This window comes from Cucurbita moschata, unplaced genomic scaffold (assembly GCF_002738365.1).
Source record: "Cucurbita moschata cultivar Rifu unplaced genomic scaffold, Cmos_1.0 Cmo_Scf00034, whole genome shotgun sequence".
Taxonomy (NCBI): Eukaryota; Viridiplantae; Streptophyta; class Magnoliopsida; order Cucurbitales; family Cucurbitaceae; genus Cucurbita; species Cucurbita moschata.
This window is the reverse complement of record NW_019268550.1, coordinates 1,918,049-1,942,520: the sequence shown is the minus strand read 5'-3', so window position 1 is coordinate 1,942,520 and position 24,472 is coordinate 1,918,049. Positions and strand designations below refer to the sequence as shown.

Sequence of the window (24,472 nt, the reverse complement as noted above, 5' to 3'; positions counted from 1 at the left end):
TTTTTTTTTTTTTTTTTTTTTTTTTTTTTTTTTTTTTTTTTTTTTTTTTTTTTTTTTTTTTTTTGCCTTTTAGATTGTTTATGTCCCAATTTCTTTGTGACCTGTGCTGATTAATTGATTACATTTCTTCCCTCGACCCAGAAATGCCACATTGCAGCAAATAAGCCGAAGAGTTCCCAGATCAAAAGAAGAATTACTTGATATCAACGGCATTGGAAAGTAAGTTTTCAGCCTTCATGTCTACAGAACTTTAATTTACTCTGTAATGCAAAACATTTGACAAAAGAATCTCCTTGATTTAGGGCTAAGGTAAGCAAGTATGGAGACCGTATTCTGGAAACCATAGAATCTACCATCAAGGAATTCTATGGGACAGAGAAAAATGGAAGCAACAGTAATGACAGTAACGATTCTGTAAAGAGACGAAGAGATGAATATAAAGATGCAGATGAATATTTTGAGGACGACAATGCCACCAAAAGCTTTGATAGATCAAAGAAGAGGGCAACAAAAACTCAGAACAAAGTTCCCAAGATTCATAATTCTTTGAACCCAGTACATACGGATCAATTTGTTGACAGTGAACTGGATTTTGATGACAGTTACTATGAAGTTCGTGACTTGGAGGCGATGGAAAACCAGGATCATCGTGATGATGGAAGAGTGTTACCTTCATGGTCATAGCAGAAATTCTGGTTGGTACCTATATGCTTTCAGATGAAAACTTTATCATTGCTCACGATATTTTGAATTGTATATAACTAAACGCGCGACCGTCTTGGAGGGGACGAGGAGGGCTTTGACTTATACAAATGGTATTTCAAATTTGGAACTGGCGGTGAGAAATCACAATGGAAACCTTTCGAACTATTTTGCTAGATCAGTCATTCAAAACTTTGGTCGTTCAAGGAGTCGAGACTCAAGCCCTTTAAAAGACCGTAAATGTTCAATAGGGCCTCAACAAATGTCCCCAAGATTTTGCAATCACTTCTCAGGTGATTGAGGCTAAAGTGATATTTTATATTTGACTTATAAATTCCTATCTTTATCCACTTTTCTTACATTGATCTCAAGGATGTAAATATGATTTGCAGAGAATCAATCCACCATGTCTTGTAATTTATTGAACAGGTTTTGAGTTGTTCTTGTTATAATATGCTTCAATGTAGGAGCTCTTTGTGGCATGCAATTGTTTTATATTATCGTCAAATTTTGAATTATTTTGATGGATAATTATTTAGTTTTTATTTATTTATTTTTAAAATACTGCTTATTTTCTTATATTTTTAGGATGGATTTTATTTTTTCAATAAAATATTTGATTTCATTGTCAATTTTCAAAAACCAAACATATTTGTTTTTTAAAAATTAAGCATATAATTGTTAGTTCCATCCTTTACTCATTTTTATTAATATCTTACATTTGAAAATTAATTAGTTCTGAAAATTGTAGTCGGAAAATTGAGAGAAAAGAAACATTAATGTCGTGATACGAATGAGTATGATGATAAATCATTTAACACGTAGAAAAATCAATAATGTCAGTTCAACCACGTGATCCAATAGTATGAAGTTTTTCGTCGTATCTTTTTTTTGTTTTTTTGTTTTATTATATTATTATTATTATTATTTCTTTTTTACTTTTTCTATGTTTTAAAATAACACTTTCTTTGTTTTTATCATTTTAAATATCAAGCTTCTTTTTCACATGATTATTTAAAAATTTAAATTGATTTGTTGAAATGAATAAAATATTATATAGAGCATAAAAAATATAAAAAAAATTGAAAGAATGAATTTGATATTATCAAAGATTTAAAAAAAAAAAGGGTTTTTAGATTATGAATCCATAATTATTTTAAATTTTTAAAATCAAATTGATTGGTTGAAAATTAAATATAAAAAATTACTATCAAAATTTTCACATTATTATTAATATATTATTATGTCCAGGTTCGTTCTCCACCGCCGTAATAAGAAACAACCTGTCATCGGCAATCCGACGATCGCCTTCTCCTCCTCCTCCTCTTCTTCTTCCTTCTCCTATCTCTCTCTCAGGACCTCCATTCTGTAGGGAAATCTCACAGTTTTAGGGTTTTCGCTGTTTCTGGCTTTTCCATGGAAGTTTCGTTGAGTTCAATGCCACAATCATTCAAGCTTGGCCGTTCTACCGACCTCAATCGCCCCTGCCCCTGCCGCTGTTCTTGTTGTTCTTGCTATTGTTCCTGATTCGGAGCTTCTGTTGGGGTTTGGCTTTGCTAAATTTTTCTATCTTTGATTGTGTTTGTTTACAGGAGGTGTAATCTTCTGGGGACTGGAATTCGTTTGATAGGCTTAAGACTTTGATATTTGTGGCTTTGTTCGTAGTTAATGGATTTGTCTAATTCCCATTCCAATCTTTCTCTTGGAATCTCATCGCATGCTTCGCCACCGCACCGCGTTCAGATTGCTGATGATTCCATTCTGCTTCATCTCGAATCTTCTCGACAGGAACCCACGTTTTCGTCCCCCCCAATCCCTCTTCAGTTGATGGAACCGCTGACGGAGAGTCACAGAGACGAGGTTGGAGATGCGGAGAGAGAAGACGATGTCTACGACGACAGGGATGTAGAAGAGTTTCGTATTCTGGGCCATTCTATGTGCTTGAAGCGCCGAAGAGATAGTGAATCTTCGCTCTCGTCGAGTTCTTCAAAGAGAAATTCGTGTGAACGTGATTTAGAGACACGAAGAAGTGCTGTACGTTCGTGGGGTAACCAGACCCTTCGAGCCACGGACCCTAACCTATTTGGAATTATGGAGAAGGAGAAACAGAGGCAAATCAAGGGCATTGAATTGATTGCTTCTGAGAATTATGTGTGTCGTGCTGTAATGGAAGCACTTGGAAGCCACTTGACTAATAAGTACTCCGAAGGTATGCCCGGTGCGAGGTACTACTGTGGAAATCAATATATAGATGAGATTGAAACGCTATGTCGTGAGCGCGCATTGGCAGCGTTTGGTCTTGATTCTGATAGTTGGGGAGTTAACGTGCAACCTTATTCATGCACATCCGCGAACTTTGCTGTCTACACTGGTCTGCTACTCCCGGGTGATCGAATCATGGGGTTGGATACTCCTTCGGGTGGTAACACTAGTCATGGCTACTGCACCCCGAATGGAAGAAAAGTTTCTGGGGCCTCAATTTTCTTCGAGAGTTTTCCATATAAGGTTAATCCGCAAACTGGGTATATCGATTATGATAAGCTTGAGGAGAGGGCGCTTGACTTTCGCCCAAAAATACTTATTTGTGGGGGGAGCTCGTATCCTCGTGAATTGGATTATGGAAGGTTTAGGCAGATTGCAGATAAGTGTGGAGCAGTTCTGATGTGTGATATGGCTCAAATCAGTGGCCTTGTTGCTGCTAAGGTTTGAATTTTTCTTCACCATTAGCGATGCTACCGCCCTTGCTTGAATGCCTGTGTATTAATTTTTTGGTTTCTCGGCTCATCAAAGTTTTTGGTTTTCTTTTCATATGTTCTAATTGCTATCATGTCCTCATTCTCTTGGGTTGCAATTTAGTTGGTCGTTAACATAATTATGATTTTTGAATTGTTTTACCTGACACTCAGAAACGGCGTCAAAGGGTGGTTGTATGGAATTTCTTTGTGATAGTAAAATGTAACTGACCAAGGGATCTCGGTAGACACTGATTTTAGGTCTTTACCTTAGTTAAGCAGTGTGTTGGGCCAAGATGTCTTGACCCCATTGATTTTATGAGAATTGAAACCTTTGAGAAACACTCTGGACTGCTTTTGAATCTTTAAGCTTATGAATTATGGTATTGTTCTTCTTGTAACATATTTTTTCTTTCTACTGGATTGTATTATACAGTTCGATCAACATCGTGTTTATGCAATTTTCAGTGGGTTTCTTTTCCATCTGTAATTATTTTTTCACTTGCATTGTTTGGTCCAGTCCATCACTACTACTTCATGTGTAATCCTGTAATTTTAGACAAAGAATTATCCCTACTCTGTTTATGTTTTGATTTATTTGGATTTGAATTTTATTACAGGAATGTGTCAGCCCTTTTGGGTACTGTGATGTTGTGACTTCCACTACTCATAAGAGCCTTCGAGGTCCAAGGGGAGGTATAATTTTCTATAGGAAGGGTAGTAAGCCAAGGAGGAGAGCAATGCTTCTGTATCAGGGAAATGAAGCTAACCAATATGACTTTGAGGAGAAAATCAACTTCGCTGTTTTTCCATCCTTACAAGGTGGACCACACAATAACCATATTGCTGCGCTTGCTGTGGCTCTAAAACAAGTGGCTACTCTGGAGTACAAAGCATACATGCAGCAGGTGAAAAAAAATGCTCAAGCCTTAGCTTCTGCTCTACTCCGAAAGAACTACAAGCTTGTAACTGGTGGCACAGATAATCACATGGTACTCTGGGATCTAAGGTCCTTGGGATTGACAGGTAATAATTTTTATCCAAATTTTGCAGATTGATGTGAACATGATACATTTTAGGTGCACAATTAGCTTTTTTTTTTCTAGAGGAAAGAGGCGCACTAAAACATTGCTCATGCACAGTGAGGGTAGATTATGTTATGCACTGTGGGTTGTGATTAGAGGAAATGGTATATTATTATATTACATGAGTTACATAATTTGGAATAAATAGATTTGTTTTGTATCAACTGTATAACCATTCATTCAAAGCAGGATACTGTAGTTGAGTACGCTTAAATAGTTATCTTAATTAATTAGTAAGGTGTTAGAAATCAAAGAATTTGGTTGGCAAGAAATGAGAGAATTTTTCAAGATAATTCTTAATCAGTCGGTCATAAAAAAAAGACGTGTCAGAAGTGATGAAAAGATGAATAAGGCATGCTATTTTAAGGCAAGGCAAGTCTTAGCATTAGGGTGCAAGTAAAATCAAGCTTAATCAGTCAGCAGTGGTTTGGGATGTTGTGTGCCGACCATCAACCGAGTCGACTGATTAAGCGTTTCCTATTTCCTTCATTTTATAATTTCTTTCCCTTGAAAGAAAATTAAGATAAACGAAAAATTGCCTAATTGAACCGACCTAACCGCAAATCAAGTCAATTTAGTTGGCATGGTTACTACATAATGTGTGGTCGGATGCAGTTTTTCATTTTTTCATTTTTTCAAAGATTATATTAGTGGTTCAGTGTCGATTTTGCCCATAAATTGAGGCATTGCTCCCCTACTTAGAAGACAAGTCTTGTCTTCTTAGGACACATCCTCCTGTATTGAGCCTAATACTGAGATCATAAGTATAATTTTGACGTCATGAAATAGCTTTTCTGACTTTTCAACTGGATAGAGGACATTGTTTCATTGATAAAAGAATTTTAATATCATAGTGCGCTATTTAGTATCCTGCTGGAAGATCCATTTCTCTGGCTTCTTTATTTGTATTATACGATGCAAAACAAATGAAGATAGATTCTGAACGATTTTAATCTATTTCAACTTAACTTGTTTTTTTTTTTTTTTTTTTTTGTATTCCATATTCTTATACGTCTGTTTCTTCTAAGTTCTAGCTTTGATGGTATATGTGGCTGCTTACTCTATTATTCTCCATTCATTATACGTTGTGTAATCTTTTTGATGCCATGCTAATTGTAGGTAAAAATTTTGAGCAAGTTTGTGAGATGTGCCATATTACTCTCAACAAAATTACAATATTTGGTGATAATGGAATTATTACTCCTGGAGGAGTAAGGATCGGTGAGTTTCCCTCTTATATTTCATCTTTTGGGGATATCCTAAGATTGAAAAGCTCAGTATGCATTGATTATTCTAATAAATTAGCTGTCTGTCTGTTATCTCTGCAGGCACCCCAGCTATGACATCAAGAGGCTGTCTGGAATCTGATTTTGAAGTAATTGTAGAATTTCTTCATATAGCCGCTCAAATTGCAATTGTTGTTCAGCGCGAGAATGGGAAGTTGCCGAAAGCTTTTCTTAGGGGCCTTCAAAGTAATAATGAAGTTGTTGAGCTCGGATACCGTGTTGCAAGTTTTTCAGCTAAATTTGCAATGCCTGGCCTTGAAACTTGAATGGTAGTTGGATTTGCATTTTGAAATGGGTCACCATTTGTTGTCTCTTAAAAAAAAAAAAAGATCCGCTGCTCATCATGCCTTCCATATAAAATCTTGAAGCTTCTCCCTCTCTTGGGGTTGCTGTTTATAGATGCCTGCATTTACTTATCATCTTATTGTTTTGAGAAGGGCCTTTGCAATCATCAGAATAGAATTTAGTAATGCCGATCTTTTCTTCTACAAGGCCGAATGTGTACAATAGATGGAGGCGTCATGAGCAGTTTTTTGGTGGTGTCATTTCTGGGATCCAATCAACTGAAGAAATTGGTGGCTACGAGGGAATATAATTTAAAAAAATATAGTACTCTATCAGAGACCGGGAAGAATGTTTTGGACCTGATTGTTTATGGCGACGGCTGAGGAATCATTTTGCCAGCTTGATGTGGGATGATGTGGTAGGAAGTACGCACAATGCTGGTCAATTTCCTTTGATCAGAGTTCCATTGTGTAAGTTCTTGCTACATTTCCTCCCTCATACAAATTATGTCAAGTTCATTCATTATAATGTTATATAAGTGTCCATTCATCAATATAGTTAACTTCTCCAAAGTTCTAGTCAATTTCATTCATCCATGATTGTTAATAGAAATTGCTGCTATGGTTCTTGCACTTCTACATTTTCCTTTTCGTAATTATTACCATTTTGATGCATGATCATCTTTTCGAAATTGCAGAAGTTGACGTAGTTACCATAGATAAACTGATGAGTTCTGATATTTGCATTTGAGTTAGTACATTAGAGTTTGTTTTGTTCCCAACCAAACTGTGATCATCATGAGCCACAATCACTCCATCCAATTTTCTGTATTGTGGGGCCTATATTGATAGGACAAAAACTGTACAGCCTTTTTCCATTTTCTGTGCTAGTGAAAGTTCTGTGTGCTGGTCTTTTACTTTTACATGTTCAGAAGGAAACATAACTGTAGTTGCTTTTTCCCATGTTGATTCTGAAGTTCTGTTATAGACTGTCTGGATGTCGTGGGGGGCAAAAAAAAAAATGGGGATGTGACATGAAAACATAAGAATCAGCTGGGCAATAGGAGTACATTTATATGAGCTTAAGATGCAGAAACTGTTGGGTAATAGTTGCTTGGAAATAGACTTGGAAATCACCTCCACTACCAAAAATCTAAAGTTGGATGGAGGAGGAGAACCTTGTATGTGCTTTTTTCTTTTTTTTAACTTTTGACCTTCAGTTCCCCACAGTCCTCTTTCAAATATAGGCACAGGGGCCATGGCTCTGCTTCCACTATTTCTTCTTCATGCCTTATGTTTTCTGCACAATGCCACAGTTTTTGGACTACAGTCATCTTGTTCTTCTTATTGGGCAAGCTTAGGGCCAAATGAGGGGGAAAAGAGTTGATGAGAATGGTGAATCCAAGATCTTGTACCATCCATTAGGGTCTTTTTCATCGAGATCTATTATCCATTAGGGTCTTTTTCTAGCTCCTTCCCTAGGTTTTAACTAAAAGAGAGTAGGAACGGTTAGGAATTACGACTTTCCACAATGGTATGATATCGTCCACTTTGAGCATATGCGCTCATAACTTTGGACTTTCTCAAAAGGCCTTGTACCAATGGAGATGTATTCCTCACTTATAACTCATGATCATTTCCTAAATTAGTCAACGTGAGATTCCCTCTCAACAATCCTCAACCGGAACTAGGGAGGGAGAGAGTAGATGCCGATCCAAAAGTTTTAGAACATAGGCATCATTGTTTACTGCACGATGAAAATGACAAACCCTTTTCACCAGAACGTCTAAAATTCAGTTCTCCCTTTATCATTTTATATCATTATATGACCATACTTGATGGAGCAGGAATCATGACCAAAGTTTCCTTGAGAATATTTTCCTAGAAAATTGTATTAAGGATGGAAAAAGCTAAGTCCATGGCTTCTCTCTCCCCCCTCTCTCTCTAGGAGTCTTATCAAGTTGTCCATTTTCCCATCATTAATTCTCGATAGCAATGATTAGTCATTTACTATCCCAACTACAAAGGAAAAGAATCTCTACCAAAGTTCATTATTTAAAAAGTAAACATAAAAACAGAAAAATCTTTGCACAATCTAATGGTACAAACATCACATATATTTGGTTTGCCCACTCAATTGCATTGCCCTGTTTCCCCCTGTTCTCATCAATTCATTGAGTTCCAAATATATGAACTCGGGACCAAATCTTTAACATATGTTTATGCATATGTTCCTATTGAATGAATCTTTTGTGTTAATATTAGTTGACTAGATGTGTAATATACTTTAATCATAATGAAACTCTATGTTATTTTAGGTACTTTGTCGCCAAAGTAAGCATAGTTCAACAGTATTCTCCTACTTGTTGGACTGGAGAAAGGTATTTTATCAGTATTATTGAAAAATTCGAAATTCTTTTATTAGAATTTTTTTTATGGTAAAGTTATTATATCATATGAAAATTACATCTAAAACTTTGACTTACTTTAGCTTTAGAGAAGAGTGTAGGGAGGTCATAGAATGATGCCTTTTCTTCATGGGAGGATGAATAGGTGATTGGAGAGATTTAGAGGGCCATGAAAAGGAACCCTAAATGTTGTTTTTTTAAGTGACAAATGTCATTGTCTTTGCCTATTTTCCACATCAAAGAGCCTTGTGGGTAGGGAGTTTCATCATCATTATCATTATCATTATTTTCTTCCTCTTTGCATTCATAATTTATTTGGGTTAAAAACATAATTTATTAACCCTTCCTTAAAAAAGTTACGTTTTTGTTGTTACCCGTTGGTCGTTCGGGTCGTTCTTTAACACTAAATTACAAAAGTACCCATAAATTTTGTTCATAAACATTTTAGAATTACATTAGATTAGAAATCTATAAGAATATTACACGAAATTTAGGACTTGAATATTATCACGTTGTTCAGTGTTAGTACTACACCTGTTTCAAGTCTCGATTTTCACTCAAATTTCTGGCTCGAAAGGTAGCTTTATTACAATTGTTTTAAAGTATTTTGTAGACAAAAGCCAAGATTTAGGGATGTTGTTTTAGTAACTTGGCAAAAAAAGGAAAAATACAAGTAGTTTAGGTTGATTAAAATGAGGACAAGATCTTGTCTACTCACAGAGAAGATTGTGTGGCTGTTCCTTTTAATCTTTTTTAAAAACAAACTGTTTAGATGTTTTCAAAATTTGTTGAGCTTTTGTATCAGAATAACTTAAAGCTATTCTTGGTTTCAAAATTATAAATAATGAACAGATAGTTCACAGAAACCTTTATACTTTAGTAGCCCCTGTTTCGTGCAAAAGAAGAAAAAAAAAACAATAACTCGTCTCTTTTGTACTTTGATTAGTAGTGATATTGGTTGATCTAACCGACAAATATCTTTTAATAGATTCTTATATATCGATCTCGTCGCTCTTGTCTAACTCCTTGTTTTGTAAATTATTCTTGGTTGATCCAATCGGACCCTAAACATATGAGAGTCCAGCTTGGGAGGAAGAAGACGAGGGAGATGTAAAAAAATGTAACTTCAAATCTCATTTTGTACATTGGATATCTCTTACCTATCGTATATCAAAAACATCTGTCCCTGACTTGTCCTATCTTAGAAAACGATATCATCAAGAAAAAAAACACACGTGAAAGGGAGAAACAGTCTCGGATATCGTATATCAAAGACACCTGCTCCCTGACCCATCAAAAAAAAAAAAAAAACACGCACATGAAAGGGAAATATAGGTTCTCTTACCGTAAGTTATGAAGTGGAAGATTCAAACCTTAGACTAGTTGAATTAGAATGTATATCCTATAACCAATCGAGCTAGATTCAAACTTTTTGACCTACAACACCAATTTTTTGGCTAAGAACCCATCTTAATCAGTTGAGCTAGATTCTTTTGACCTACAACGCTATCCGTTTTGGTCGAGAACATATATCTTAATCCATTAAACTCTACGAAAAAGATCAAAAAAATAAAAAAAAAATCAAATCACATTGATACTTATTATTAGAGTACAAAATTGTTTATGTATTGAGTACAATTGACCTTTGGATTTGTTTGGAATAATATTAGTGTGGCTTTGTGGAATGCTTATAAAATGCCACAAGAATCTTTCTTTTCTTCACGGCCAAAATCCTCTCTCTCTCTCTCTCTCTCTCTCTCTCTCTCTCTCTCTCTCTCTCTCTCTCTCTCTTGCTGCTTTTCTTCAAAGCAATTTCAGAATCAATGCCTCTCTCTCTCTCTCCTCCTGAATTTTCTTCCTTTTAAGCTATCATAGGCTGCAACATCATCACAACCTTTCTATAAACAATGTGATTCCAAATCAAAAATGAAAAAAACACTAAGTAAAAATTACACAACATCTCTTATCTTCCAAAAATCTTCACTATTTCTTCCCAAATTTTGCATTTTGAAGCATACCCAGATCCTCCTTTTCCCCCTCTCTACCTGTTATTAGTACACATATCCAAAAGCTTCTGTCTTCCCTCAACAATCTCATCAAGGAAGTCATCAAGCTGCCCAACAATGGCGTCCACTCCATTTCTCAATGTCCCAAACCAACCATTCAATCTCTCAACTTTCTCCTCAATTTCAACTCCTTCTTCTTCTTCTTCCTCCATACCCCTCTCCAGATCCACTTTCAGACCTTCCATGGCTGCCTTTGCTTCCCTGAATTCAAACAGCAAGATCCCCACTGACTGCCCATCTACTCTGTCTATTTCATTTGCAACTCTCTGTCTCAATCTCGCCATTGATGCTATGAAGCTCGAGCTGAACATGGTCCTTAAATGGTGATCTTCTTCATTCTCAATCTCACTACTTTCATGGAAGCTTGATTCTGGCCAACAATACACAAGAGCACACAGAAGAATCATTAGAAGTAATGAGCTGATGCTCTTCACTGCATGAAGAACCCCTCTGAATCCATTGAAAGCATTCAATTTCGACGTCAATCCAATTCCGGTTGACGTGCCGCCGCTGCCTCCGCTGTTGAAACAGAACAGTGATAATGGATGAATTCTTGTATACATCAAGCTTCTATTTTCCTCTTCTAACCCAAAAATATTCCTCTCGAAATCAGTAATTGAACGAAGAATCTGCAAAACCCCAAAACAGAGCAAAACAGAGTATATCAAAACAGAGCAAAACAGAGTATATCAAAACAGAGCAAAACAGAAACAAACCCTTTGAGAAGCCCGAGCGTTTACACGAAGAAAATGAGGATCCTGCAAAGAAGAAGTTATAGCCAAAGCCTCCTCATGAAAAAGCTCCAAGCTTGAGATTCCAGATTTGAGGACTTGGCAAGCTTCCCATATGCGGGAGCTTTCATCCATATACTCATCAAGCCACTTACCACCAACAGGAAGGTGGAGGCGTTGGCCAAGTTGGATGAGCTGAGAGTGGAGAGTTCTAAGAAAAGAGAGGACTTTTTGAAGAAAGTGAAGGGACATGAGGTCGGAAGAGACGAACGCGGCGTCGAGGTCGTCGAGCTCATGGGAGATGAACTGATAAAAGCCATGGAGGGAGGTGGCTGTAGAAGAGGAGGTACCCATTTGAGAGAAGTGGGTAAATGTGTGAAAAGTGGAGAGCTTTATATGTGATGGAGGGGGAGAGATGAAGAAGGGAAGATAAATAGGTGACTCTGTTTCAGAACAGAGGAGGGAAGAATAATATGAAAGGATTGGTTTGTTGGGTGCAATCATGTGTGTTTCCTATTCAGTGGAGGAGATGATTGGGCTCTGCTGTTACAAAAACAATGCTTTTAAGAGAGAGAGAGAAAGAGAGAGAGAGAGAGAGTCATTGAATTTGTATTGCCAAATCACAATGGATGCCAAAAATGGTTGCTATCTTTGCAAACTTGTTACACCAAACCATTAATTTATGGGTTGTAAGTATCGGTTTTGTTTACTTTCGTCTCGGAACTTATGAACGTATAACCGCGTTGACGAAAGGAAGGAGCGAAGTCAGGATAGAGCACCATTTGTAAAGGTAAGGTTTTAGTTTTCCAGTTTTCCGAAGTTGGGCGTGCTCTGCTGTAAAGGTGAAGGAGAGGAGTGAAGCTACAATCCTATCTATATTTCTACGATGGTCCAAGAACACGCTCACCTCTGATTGGATGCATGGAGGACCGACCCCAGTTCCTCTAAATTTTTCAATTTTGTGTCTAATACGCCTCTGAGCTTTAATGGGTATGTCATAGATTTTTACACTTTCAATGGTTTGTTTGTCTAATAGATCAGGCCATTGACCTAGTCAGTGAATTTCTTAAAAGTTTGAATAGACGTAGGTCAGTTTGAATAGACGAGGACCTACTGGTTAGAAGTTAAAAAATCAGGGACCTGACTTAACTTTTGAAATCAAACTTGACTCGTCATGTTGCTGATATAAGTATAGCTCAAGTGAATATCGACACTGATTACTCAACAATTTGCCTATCTCGAACTTAGTATAACACACGAACAAGGTCATATTTTTTCTATAATATCATTTACTCCTAAATTATTAAAATCTAAAAATAAAAAAAAAATTGGGGGTTTTGGAATCTAGGGATCAAACAAAATTGAAATCAAAATGTTGTAGACCAAGAGCATATTAGGGTTTAGAAGATAAACATTGAATTATTGGAATGAAGAATTTGGTTTGGTTTTTTTTTGTTTTTTTTTTAATTAATTAATTAAACAAATAAATAAAGATTACTATTGATGGATTCCCTTCAAAGTAATCTAAACTTGAAATCCAAATGGATTGATAGAATCATTGCCTGAAAAAGTTTTAATTTTTTTTATTTTTCAAGAAATTTTTAATTTTTTTAATTTATTCTTTATATATATATATATATATATATATATATATGTTGGATTATGTTCTTGAGCCGTAAAAGTTTGACTACTTTGACTCAATGCTTTTTTTATTATTATTATTATTATATATTTTTAGAGAATAATTTTTAAAAATGGGAGAAATTAAAAGAATGAGGTGGAAAATAGATTTTGTTGGAAGTTAGAAATTTAATATTAATTTTGATAAATAGGCCCAACATTCTGTTTTTAGGGTTTGAATTTGAGATTCTCATAGCATGAGGCCCAATGTCTATGCTATGCATAATATTCTCTTCGACCTCGATCAGCTGAACTATGTTTAAATTGGTTTAAATTGGTTTATTTATTTTCTTGACCTCGATCAGTTGAACTATGTTTAAATTGGTTTAAATTGGTTTATTTATTTTCTTTTTTCGTTCGGTTATGTTCGTTTAGATGAGTATATATCTTAACTAGTTGAGCTATGTTTAAATTAGTTTATTTATTTTCTCTTCCTTCGGGTCCGTTCTCTATGAACCTTTTTCTTTTATTCTATGTATATATAAGAGGCTAAATATACACTTGATTCTTGATGTATCGTTAAATTATTGTCTTATTAACATATCTAGACAATTGAACGTGTCATTTGGATGCTACTTGACACATGAAATTCAACCGGTTCATTTTATTGAATATAGTTCATAGTTGGGTCTAAGATCGATTCATCAAAAAGTTTACTGTGTATAAGGAGAGAATAAAACTCCAACTTAATTGTTAGACTATACTCAACCAACTCAATTCAAACATTTTATGATTCCGTTCATTGATACTTGAAATGATGCATCAAATTTATAATCCAAATAACTAAGTTCGGAAAAGAAACCCTGAACCTGATGGATGAACGAACATAACACAATAGATGAAATATCAAGTACTATCTCTAAGTTGATGATCCGATTTCTCGCTCCACACCGGTCGAGCAAAAAAGCTTAAACGAAGCAGATGGACATATAGGCCTTTTCCTTTCAACCAATTTTATTAAGAAAAAATGAAGAAAACAATACAAAATAATTGATCAAGGCAGAGCTTTGCTTAGCAAATTTTCCCCTTTTTCTTAATTTTTATGGGAAAAGCCTCCCTTGATCATCTAATACCTATGTGTATGTTCATAGCCTCAGATTTCAGAGTTTTATAATCTGCAGCTATGAGAAAAAAAGCTTATCATTATCCCTTATCACATCAATGGAATCAATTTCAGAGCCTTCTTCATTTGTCAAAACAGCATTTGTTGCATCAAATCCAAACTTTTCACCTGTTAAGATTCCCAAAACCGGAGTCAAGAACATATCAATCGATCTCGAACTCGCTGAAAAGAATGAAGTTTCCATTAGAATGTTACCTGCAACTCGTTTGAGCTCCTCCATTGAATGTGGCAATCTGATGAGCTTTCCAGGATCATCACAAGAAGCCTGTTTTCTGGCTACTGGATGGCCTTTGTATATGTTAACTCTACTAAAATCTAACTCAATGGAGTGTTTCCAGTTGAAACTTTGATCCTTTTCTTCGATCAAAGTCGGCGTCGTCTCTTTTTCGGGCGAACCTTCTATGGTGATTTTGTGGCTCAGCTCCCTTTCCTACAATAGTTTAACAGATTTGGTTTGGAAATTGTTCCATTTTCGGGGGACTTATACTCGAAAATTCGTATACGAACCTGAAGGAAGTTCTTGACGATGACTGTACTGTCTTCTTGTTTGATATGCATAGCTTCTTGTAGCACACTTGTTTTGAGCTTCAAGAGCTGTGAAAGAGTTTTGGTTCTGTATGTAAAGCTGTGGTTTTTGCAACAAAGTGCTCCTACTTCCCCAAACATACTGCCACAGTGTAATGTCCCGACAATCCGTTCCACCTCCGTCTCACAGTCGATAATTTCGATTTCCCCGGACACGATGATATAAACTTCTTCCGGGCTTTCGTTATGTACTATCACGTCCTCTTTAGGCGGTATATACTCGGCTTTCATCTCGGCTACCTGTCACATTTTATGGCATAGTTAGCTAAAGTTCATAGGTGAGTAGTCCAAACCCAAGCTAAAGAACTGCTAAGCTCACCAGCATCACAAGTGTTTCCTTTGAGACACCCTTGAAGAGGTAGAGTTTCTCCACGGTCGGCATAAACAATTGCTGACAGATGCTATGGCAAATCGACTTCGGAAGCTGTTCGATCAGGTGTTGTTGGTTTAGGCTCTCGGCTTTGAATCTTAAACACATGTACGCTAATATGTGTTCCTTCAACTTCGAAGGCAGGCGGTTTCGGTTAACAAAATTCGATGCCAGTTCGATGCTGTTTCTCTGCAAAAGCATACCAATTCACGTAATTGTGAGATCACACATCGGTTGGGGAAGAGAACAAAACACCTTTTAGAAGGGTGTGAAAACCTCTCTCTAGCAGACGCATTTTAAAAACCTTGAGGGAAAGCCCGAAAGGGAAAGTCCAAAGAGGACAATATCTGCTAGTAGTGAGTTTGGGCCGTTACAAATGGTATCAGAGGCAGACACCGGACGATGTGCTAGAGAGGAGGTTGTTCCCCAAAGGGAGTAGACACGAGGCGGTGTGCCAGCAAGAACGCTGGGCCCTGAAGGAGGGTGGATTTGGTGGGGATCCCACATCGATTGGAGAAAGGAACAAGTGCCAGCGAGGACGCTGGGCTCTGAAGCGGGGGTGTATTTTGAGATCCCACATCAATTGGGGAGGAGAACGAAATACCCTTTATAAGGGTGTGGAAATCTCTCCCTGGCAGATACGTTTTAAAAACCTTGAGGGTAAGTCTGAGAGGGAAAGCCCAAAGAGGACAATATCTGCTAGCGGTGGGCTTAGGCCGTTACAGTAATGGTCGAGTTAAAACAACGGAAATCGTATATAGAAAGAAATATAAAAAGGAACTGATGTGAATGACTTACGAATTCCATTGTGCGTCGAGTTCCTTCAACGACTAGGTTTGTCATGTTACCGATCAAGTAAGCGGTTAACCCGAGATTGAAGAGCATGTAGAAGATTATAAAGATCATCTCCATGGTGTTCACAGCATGAAGATCACCATAACCAACAGTGGTCATAGTGGTGATAGACCAATACATGGATGAAACATATCTCACTCCAAAGCTAGTCTCTCTGAAATTTGGAAACGCTGTTCCAATCCATGTCTTTCCTTCATTTGGATACCGGTCAGCCAACATGTAGTAGAGGCATGCGGCACAATGGACATAGAGCAAAGTAACCTACAAACAGAACACCAACTTTTAACCAACCTTTCAAGAAGATTCAATCAGTTTGAACAGATTCTTTATTTTACTTACAAATAGAAGCCTAGCACATCGAATCCAAAAGTAGCTGAATCGAATGTCCTTCTCGAGCCTGGACAACGGAATCGAACGTTAACAAGGTTCGAGCATTTGGAATAAGTGATCGATAAGATAAGATGACGGAGAACAAACCTTGTAAAAAGTTGCTTGACACGTCGCAGTCGCCAGAATCTGAGCAATCCTAGGAGGGCAAAAGGGAGACAAATATCATATTTGCCTGTGGACAGATAGGCCAGTGATTCAAACGGGATTGTTGATGCCAAATCCATCAAGAACCATGTCGACAGGTACCTATGGAAAACCATTTATGTACGTTGTAGAGATTTAGGCTAAAATCCCATAACAATACGTGACAACAGCTAGAAGATATTGTCTTTTTTAGGTTTTCCCTTTCGGGCTTCCCCTCAAGATTTTTAAAACGTGTCTGCTAGGGAGAGGTTTCCACACCCTTATAAAGAATGTTTCGTTCTCCTCCCCGACCGATGTGGGATCTCACAATCCACCTCCCTTTAGGGCCTAGTGTCCTCGCCGGCACTCGTTCACTTCTCCAATTGACTTTGGGGCCAGCGTCCTTGCTGGCACACCACCTCGTGTCTGGCTTTGATACTATTTGTAACAGCCCGAAGCCACCACAAGTAGATATTGTCCACTTTGGCCCGCTACCTATCGCCGTCAGTCTCACAGTTTTAAAACACGTCTACTATGGAGAGGTTTCCACGCCCTTATAAGAAATGCTTCATTTCCTCCCCAACCGATGTAGGATCTCACAATCCACCTCCTTCAGGATCCAACACAGATGTGGGATCTCACAATAGCACTTTCATCGCATCATTTGACAAGTGAAACCACTGCTTAAAACTATCACTGAATGAACTTCCAAGAGTAAAACCTTATCATAAAAAGCATAGCAAGGTCGGAAGATCCTTCAAACAAGGTTTTCCAAAAGAAAACAAAGTAAAATCAACAAGCTAACACAGCCACAACAATGTAGTTACAATTTCAGAATACTATTTCCAGCACATTCGCATTGATCATCATGTTCTTCAACTTCAAGAACATTGAAAAAACTACTCTCCAAACACATTTTGCCTTGCGCACAAGAACTCAAAATTAACCACAGCAACAAACTGATAAATATACCTAATAACAGCCAAGTACCCAACGAAAGAACATCAAATTTCAGAGCAAATTAATCATAATCTACCCCTCAGAAAACGGATTTCCTCCATACCTACCACAAAAAATTCGTACTAAAAACCACATTTCAAAACCTATAATGAACAAAGAAAAGGGAAATGAAAGTATAAGGAATGTAGAATTCAAACCTAATAGCTATCTTCTTAGAATCGCGAACGAGAAGCTGAGTCCGATGATCAATGTAAGCAACGAAGAAGGTGAAGAAGATGTCAATGGCGAAGAAGAGATCGACAACATTATCTACAATTAACAATCGGCGCTTGGGAATCGCGTCCATAAACGCCACTTCCATTGGGTAAACCCACACCGAGTAAGCAACCAAAACCACCATGAACGACTGCCACCACCTGCAAATTCACCCGCGGTAAAATTCTCCAAAATTTTAATCCGAGATAACTAAAAATTATTTTTAAACAATTTACACGTGTGTATTGTTTTTTATTTATTATTATTATTTGCTGGTAAGTCAAAATAAAAATGTTTTTTTTTCAACGGGAATATAATTTAGTATCACGGCATCTATAATTATATCTTTTATTTATTTATTTCTTATAAAAAATTAATTTCTTTAAATTATTTATTTTATTCATAAGAAAAAAAATATTTAAATTGATTAAAATTAAAAATTTAAGAAAAATAAATAAATAAATAAAAAGAAAAAGAAAAGGAGAATTATACCTTTTCCTTTTTAAAAAAGTAAAATCTTTTTTCACCCATTACTCACTTTTATTATTATAAAAATTTATTTATTTTATTTTCCTCTCTCTTCTATTATTATTATTATTATTATTATTATTATTGAATAGATAAGATCCATATGAAGATTTGGTGATCTAAAATTAATGAAAATAATTTTAAAAAAATATTGACTTATTTATATTTGTAGAATTCTCCACCCCATAAATTTGCATTGAATGAAACAATTATTTATTTATTTATTTATTTATTATTATTATTATTATTATTATTATTAAATAGAGACAGCTAATTATCGAATATTGTGGAAAAAAAAAACTTCTCGAAATGGTAAAGAATCTTTTTGGTACCCCAAAACCTACTGTTTTGTCGGCAATAGTTAAATAGTATATTTATTTTATTAATAAAATAAAATAAAATATTAATATTAATACATAATTTGCAGTAAAATTTCCAAAAAAAATCAAAATGCAAAAATAGTTTAAATTTAAAAACATTATTAACTAATAATTATAATTTCATGACTTTCCAAGTTAATAACATTTTAATTATATATTTATTATTATTATTCATTTTTCTAATATTTTTGGCTTTGTTAAATTAAAAAAAAAAAAGAGAAAATATCGAGAAAAAAATATAAAAATATTTTTTTTAATGAATCTATTTCGTCGTAATTGAGATACGTGATTGAACTATGATCATGTTGATAGAGATTATTCGAATAATAGGAAGGTAAAAGAAAATAAAAATGGGTTTTTGTTTTTTGAAAATTTTTAACCAAAACAAAATAAAAAATAAAAAAATAAGCACGAGAGTGTGTGAGTACCTGTATTTTGAGTTCATGGGAGAGATGATCCATTTATGGTGCTTCACTTTATTATCGTCAGTAAAGCTCGATACTCCTAAAGGTGGAAGTATAACCTTTGAAAGCTCTCTAAGGCTCAACGATGATGGCAAATCGCTATCGCTATCGTTATCGTCGTCGCTTCCATGCTTCCGATCTTCCTTCTTGTCCTCATCGCCGTCTTTCTCGACGGTGTCGGGGCGATGGAGGAGGTGAATCTGCATAGGTAGAGAGGGAAAATGGGGGAGGATGGAGAGAACGGGTTGGGTTGGGTTGGGTTGGCGATGGTTTCAAGACGTGTTGGGTGTTTTTGTGAAGAATGGTCGTGTGATTTATATGAAATTAGGGGAAGGTTCTTAGCTATGGGGAGGATGAAATTGAATGATTTTGACCCATTGACGTAAGAAATTTCAAAGGTTGAGATGATAAATGGAGTGGGGTGGCTTGGAGGCTTCCAATCAATCAAACTTTCTAGATAATTTAGTCAATTTTTTTTCATTATTATTATTTTTTTATCCTCGAGTGGGGTAGGGGTAAATTTGTCATTTTCTTTTTGTTCGTTTTTGGTTTCCAACTTTTAAATCTGATGACATGAAAGACTCCACTTGTCACCATCGCTCTTTTCTTGGCAACGGACTTACGATTGTACGACACTCACTTTTCAACAACAAGTGAGTTAAGTCAATTCGTTTGCACGTCACGGCTGGACAGCGTATGTTCTCGAGCATTAAACCTCATACAATTTGATCTCTTCCCAAAAATAGGGTATATTTTTCCGACTTCCTAACAATTCACCTGTTTCGACAAAAACCATTAAATCTTCGGTGAGACAATCACATATTCGTCTATTTTTTTTAATCTCACAAATTATTAAGAGTTTGTTTTTCTTCTCTCGAGTATACCGCTTGTCCAATATACATCATATCAGAATATGAGATAACCTAATAAACTCGATTATAAATCACAATATAAGATAACAGGGCTTGTCTAGGTACTCTCCATCTCGCCTTTTTTAAATCAAAAGTCACATGATTTTATTTTTTCTTTCATTTAATATTTTTTTACATCTTTTTATATTCTTCATATGACTTTGGTCCTCTCAAAGATTTTAAAATATTGTTTATGACTTGAACTCGGCATGACCAGTTTTATATTATTATTATTTTTTTTTGGTAATAAAATTTAAAATTTTATTATTAAGTGTTAAAATAAAATGGTGGCTGAGTTGGCATATTAATCAGATCGTGATATATAGATTGGAAAATAAATTATTAATGAAATTTTGATAGTTTAAAACAATTAATTATGTAAATAATATAATATTTTAAATTAAAAATTTGCACATGACCGTCCGACGTGGCAGAGAATTAAAAAAATTAAAAATCCAAACCGATACTTACAACTAGATATATTATAAATAATATTATTGTAATATTATATTTTTTAAAAACTGAAATTGGAAAATGGTTTCGTTTCCGTTACTCTCTCACATATGTTATTGTTATTATTATTATTATTTAAAATATTCAAAGCTTTTCCGTTCACACATAGATATTATTATTATTATTATCTATCTTCCACTAATTTTCTATTATTGTCCAATAAATTAATTTTTTATTTTGATAATTTTCTTATCTATTTAAGCTATCTTTTATTTTATATCTTTTAAAGTAGCTTTTCCAACTTTTAGTAAAGTTTTGATTGCTCCCTCCAAGTTTTTAATTTTTAATTTTTTTATAACTATTTTTATTATAATATGTTAGGAATATAAGTGTGAGTTCACATTTTAGATAGCTAATGTTACTCGTAATGGTTTAATCCTGAGTCCTATAAATAATTGAGTTTGCTCTTAAACTCATAGGAAAAAAAATAGTGTAGCACTTTTACTTTTTATCCTTGGAAATAACGTTTATTCAAATTCGGAAGAAGTGCTTAGAGGGTAGAGTAGATCCAAGATGATTGAACCACTGTAAAATTACAATGTTGCTTATCTTACTCTATTTTATTTAATTTTAAAATTTTTATAGTGATTTAACTCCGGTTCCACATATATATGTATATATATATATATATATATATATAACCTCTCATTGCCAAAAGTTATATACTGTGAGCCGTTGTTGTTACTCTCTTGCTTGCTTATATAATGTCTCTTTTAAAATCGCACCTATTTTAATCACAATTTTAATCACACTCTATTTTAGTTATATAATACTACTTGTCATAATCACACTTTTGATGGCAGTGGACTTGCGATTATGCAGCACTCACTTTTCAACTACAAGTGAGCTAAGCCAATTCGTTCTTACGTCGCCTACGACCAAGCGACGTATACTCAAGCCTCTAGCCTCGATTTAAAAAGAAGGTCTTAGAAAACTAGGGCAGCAGAGATTTTGAAAGAGACGTTATATAAGCAAGCAAGAGAGTAACAACTACTCACAGTATATAACTTTTGGTAGGAAAAAATTATATATATATATATATATATATATATACCCGACTATTATCACATTTATTTATTATACGTCAAGAAAATTATATTTGAATCTTCCCTCATTTCATATTTTTCCATCTATTTGAGCTTACCTAATTTATACAACTAAAATTGAATGGACCATTTCCAAATAAAAGAAAAATATAATATAGTTTTTGGAAATTATTTATAAGATATATTTAAAAAAGAAAAATAATTTACATAAACAATTCCCACCACCAAAGTTACCTACCTTGGCCTAGCCATCCACTCAAGCACTTTCCGTTATTGAATTTTATATGAGAAACTATATAGTGCATGTTCTAGTCCTTATTGTAGTGCTATGTCACGTGTTTTAAACATTAATTTTCAGTCAACTCAAAATAATAATATTAAACTATTATTTCAATTATTTCGTCGAATCTTCCTTCCATCACGACTATCATAATTATCTCGTGATACAACTCGTGAGACGTGAGAAAATAAATTTCGAACCAAAATATCAAATCAACTATATATTAATTTTGTCGCGTCATAGTTGTGAGTGAATAATTATTAAAAACTAAATTAGGTAGGCCTCTCAAATATACACGGGTGTTCGTGTAACTTGAGAATCTAATCAATCCGAACTACTTGGGTTTGTTTAGGTTTTTCTTTTTCGATTTTGGGTTAGGTTAAATTTTTTAAAATTCGAAAAAATTAATTGGTTCGTGGATGACATTTTCTGGTTGGGTCAACATGACCCGTTGAGTTAGGTTACGAACACTATTCATGAAAATTTCGAGTTAGTCCAAAAAATTTATCCAATTCAATCTATGTACACTTTTAAAAATATATATTAAATTCAAATTTTGGTAATTCCACTAAATATAATATGGTCCGTAATTGAAATATTCGTTAATATATCAATATAGTATTAATCGATATATCCTACTGACAAAAAAAACTTATTTAATTTCAATTTGACTTTGAATATTAACACAAAATCTATAATTATGTCTTGGGTTAAAAATTTTAATTATTAATTTAAAAAGATTTACGGTTTTTTTTATTTACAGAAATATCTACTAATATTTTTATCGTATAAAATTAAAATTAAAATTACTATTTATTCTATTCGAATAAGAATTTTTGAAAGTTACAGTATAAAATAGTAACTATAACGACCGACACGTGGATTTGTTTTACTGGACTGATCGGTAAATTTATTTATTTTTTACACCTACTACGTTGCTTTTGCCGGTCAAATTGGGTGGCCATACCTTCTAAAATGTCTCCTCCATTAGCAAAAATTGGTGGATTAATTAATATAAAAACATTCCCCTTTTAATTAAAAAAATAAAAAACAATTTATTTGTTGTCCACTTAAACGGTTAATTTAATTTTAATTAGAGGTTAGGAATTTAAATCGTCTAATCCAATTCGAGTCCTCCATAGACGTGTTTTAAAATCATGAGGCTCATGATGATATGTAATAGACAAAAACGGACAATAGAGCCAGACATCAGGTGGTGAAGCAACGGCAACAAGAACGTTAGGCTCTAAGAAGTTGGATTGTGAAATACAACGTCGATTGGAGAAGGGGTAACGGGCCAATGAACAGATTACACCTCTACTCTTAAATTTAAAATATTAAAAACGAATATAATTTTAAAAAATCAATTACTTTTAAAACCTAATTGATTAAATTAAACACAGAATCATACTTTTAGATCAATAGATTTGTTATTAGTTTATATCGAGATTATCGTGAGTTAAAATTGATATATTTTATTGTAAGAATAATTTTTACTTTAATATGACAAATTTAAAACTTTACTCAATGTAAAATTTAAACCACGTGACAAATTTTAATTAATTTTATATTCGTTCTTATGCTGTCTTATCTAAGTACTTGGTGACATTTTTTTTTAGTACTTGGGAGACTTTTGAAATAGATGCAAATATTCCGATGCTAATATATATTCCAACATTATTTGTGGTACAAATAATGAATTATTTTGTTGGCCCTATATATATTTTATTTTTAAACATATTTTAAATATGAAATGGGTTTGATTCTTATATATTTAAAATGATTCTATTAATTATACATACATACATATATATATATATACATATATATAATGTGTGTTTAATCACTTTACAATAAAGTCAAAAATACTTTTAAATTAATCTAAAATTTTTAAAATTCTTTTATGCATTAAGATTTTTTAAAAATTAAATTTATTGTTATGAATGAAAAATAGAATTGAAATTGGAATCGGAAATATGATCTTCATTAATGTTTACGACCTTTAAATATGATACAAACTATCAACTAATACCTCAGAAAAATATATAACTAACTAAATTTTGTAAGGAAGATAATCAAATACTAAGATAAAATATACTACTAACAACTTCAAAAAATAAAGAAAAATATTAACGGATTATAACTGATATCTAAGATATACTTCATAACTAATTATTAAAATATATTCTTCAAATATCATATCTTAATATGTATTTTAAACTGTTAAAATAATAATCTTAACTATCACGAACATTTTAAAAATATATTTTAGTCACCTAAAAAAATATAAATTTTAAAAATAAAATTACCATCTTAAATTTTCAAAGTTTCAAATTTATTTCATTTGAATATTTCAAATTTTATTTTATCATTTTGAATTTTTTAAATACTTATTGGGTAATATTCTCGCTTATTACATTTTTAGAAGATCATATGACTAGACGTTTTTTTTATATAAAATATTACGTTATACGTAGAATATAAATTCATATAAATTCATCGAGTTCACCATTAAATTATATTTCAAAAAATTATAATTTTCTTACAAATTAAATTACATTTAAATCAATATATTTATTACATTAGAAATTTTAGAGGCATCTACGCTCTACACTCCATTATTTTTCTCTATTTAATCTTATTAGTGTCAATGTATTTAATGAGAAGATACCCTTTTTTTCTCTTTTTTTATTTTTTTTATTTTTTATTTTCCTT

At 34.0% G+C, this 24,472-nt stretch overlaps 4 protein-coding genes across 5 annotated transcripts in view; 2 read left to right on the top strand and 2 right to left on the bottom strand.

Moving 5' to 3' along the window:
* LOC111430623 (ATP-dependent DNA helicase Q-like 4A) overlaps positions 1-1,123 on the top strand; it is a 13,873-nt gene extending 12,750 nt beyond the window's left edge. Inside the window, exons 25-26 of the mRNA XM_023066941.1 lie at positions 142-219; positions 303-1,123. Of these exons, the coding sequence (XP_022922709.1) occupies positions 142-219; positions 303-684 (460 nt within the window). The 3' untranslated portion in view covers positions 685-1,123. The remainder of the gene's footprint in view (positions 1-141; positions 220-302) is intronic.
* An 832-nt stretch (positions 1,124-1,955) lies between these two features.
* Positions 1,956-8,945, top strand: LOC111430628 (serine hydroxymethyltransferase 7-like). Of its 2 annotated transcripts, XR_002708345.1 has the most exons (5): positions 1,956-3,405; positions 4,055-4,460; positions 5,639-5,740; positions 5,848-6,560; positions 8,408-8,945. XR_002708345.1 is itself a non-coding variant. In XM_023066947.1 (4 exons), exons 1-4 carry the CDS (start codon positions 2,371-2,373, stop codon positions 6,069-6,071), a joined length of 1,767 nt encoding a protein of 588 aa, XP_022922715.1. In that variant the 5' UTR covers positions 1,956-2,370; the 3' UTR covers positions 6,072-6,728. The 2 variants fall into 2 exon arrangements, 1 of the variants encoding a protein (XP_022922715.1); XM_023066947.1 differs by lacking the exon at positions 8,408-8,945 and having other exon boundaries at positions 5,848-6,728.
* Positions 8,946-10,381: 1,436 nt separating this feature from the next.
* On the bottom strand, positions 10,382-11,648 carry LOC111430537. Its single transcript, XM_023066801.1, has 2 exons — positions 11,280-11,648; positions 10,382-11,192 (listed from the first exon to the last, which is right to left on the bottom strand). The coding sequence occupies exons 1-2, from the start codon at positions 11,646-11,648 to the stop codon at positions 10,539-10,541; spliced, it is 1,023 nt and encodes a 340-aa protein (XP_022922569.1). The 3' UTR covers positions 10,382-10,538.
* A 2,229-nt stretch (positions 11,649-13,877) lies between these two features.
* On the bottom strand, positions 13,878-19,386 carry LOC111430627 (potassium channel AKT2/3-like). Its single transcript, XM_023066946.1, has 9 exons — positions 18,972-19,386; positions 17,578-17,796; positions 16,385-16,543; positions 16,247-16,304; positions 15,851-16,168; positions 15,002-15,241; positions 14,605-14,922; positions 14,293-14,527; positions 13,878-14,205 (listed from the first exon to the last, which is right to left on the bottom strand). Exons 1-9 carry the CDS (start codon positions 19,211-19,213, stop codon positions 14,096-14,098), a joined length of 1,899 nt encoding a protein of 632 aa, XP_022922714.1. The 5' UTR covers positions 19,214-19,386; the 3' UTR covers positions 13,878-14,095.
* Positions 19,387-24,472: the final 5,086 nt, after the last annotated feature.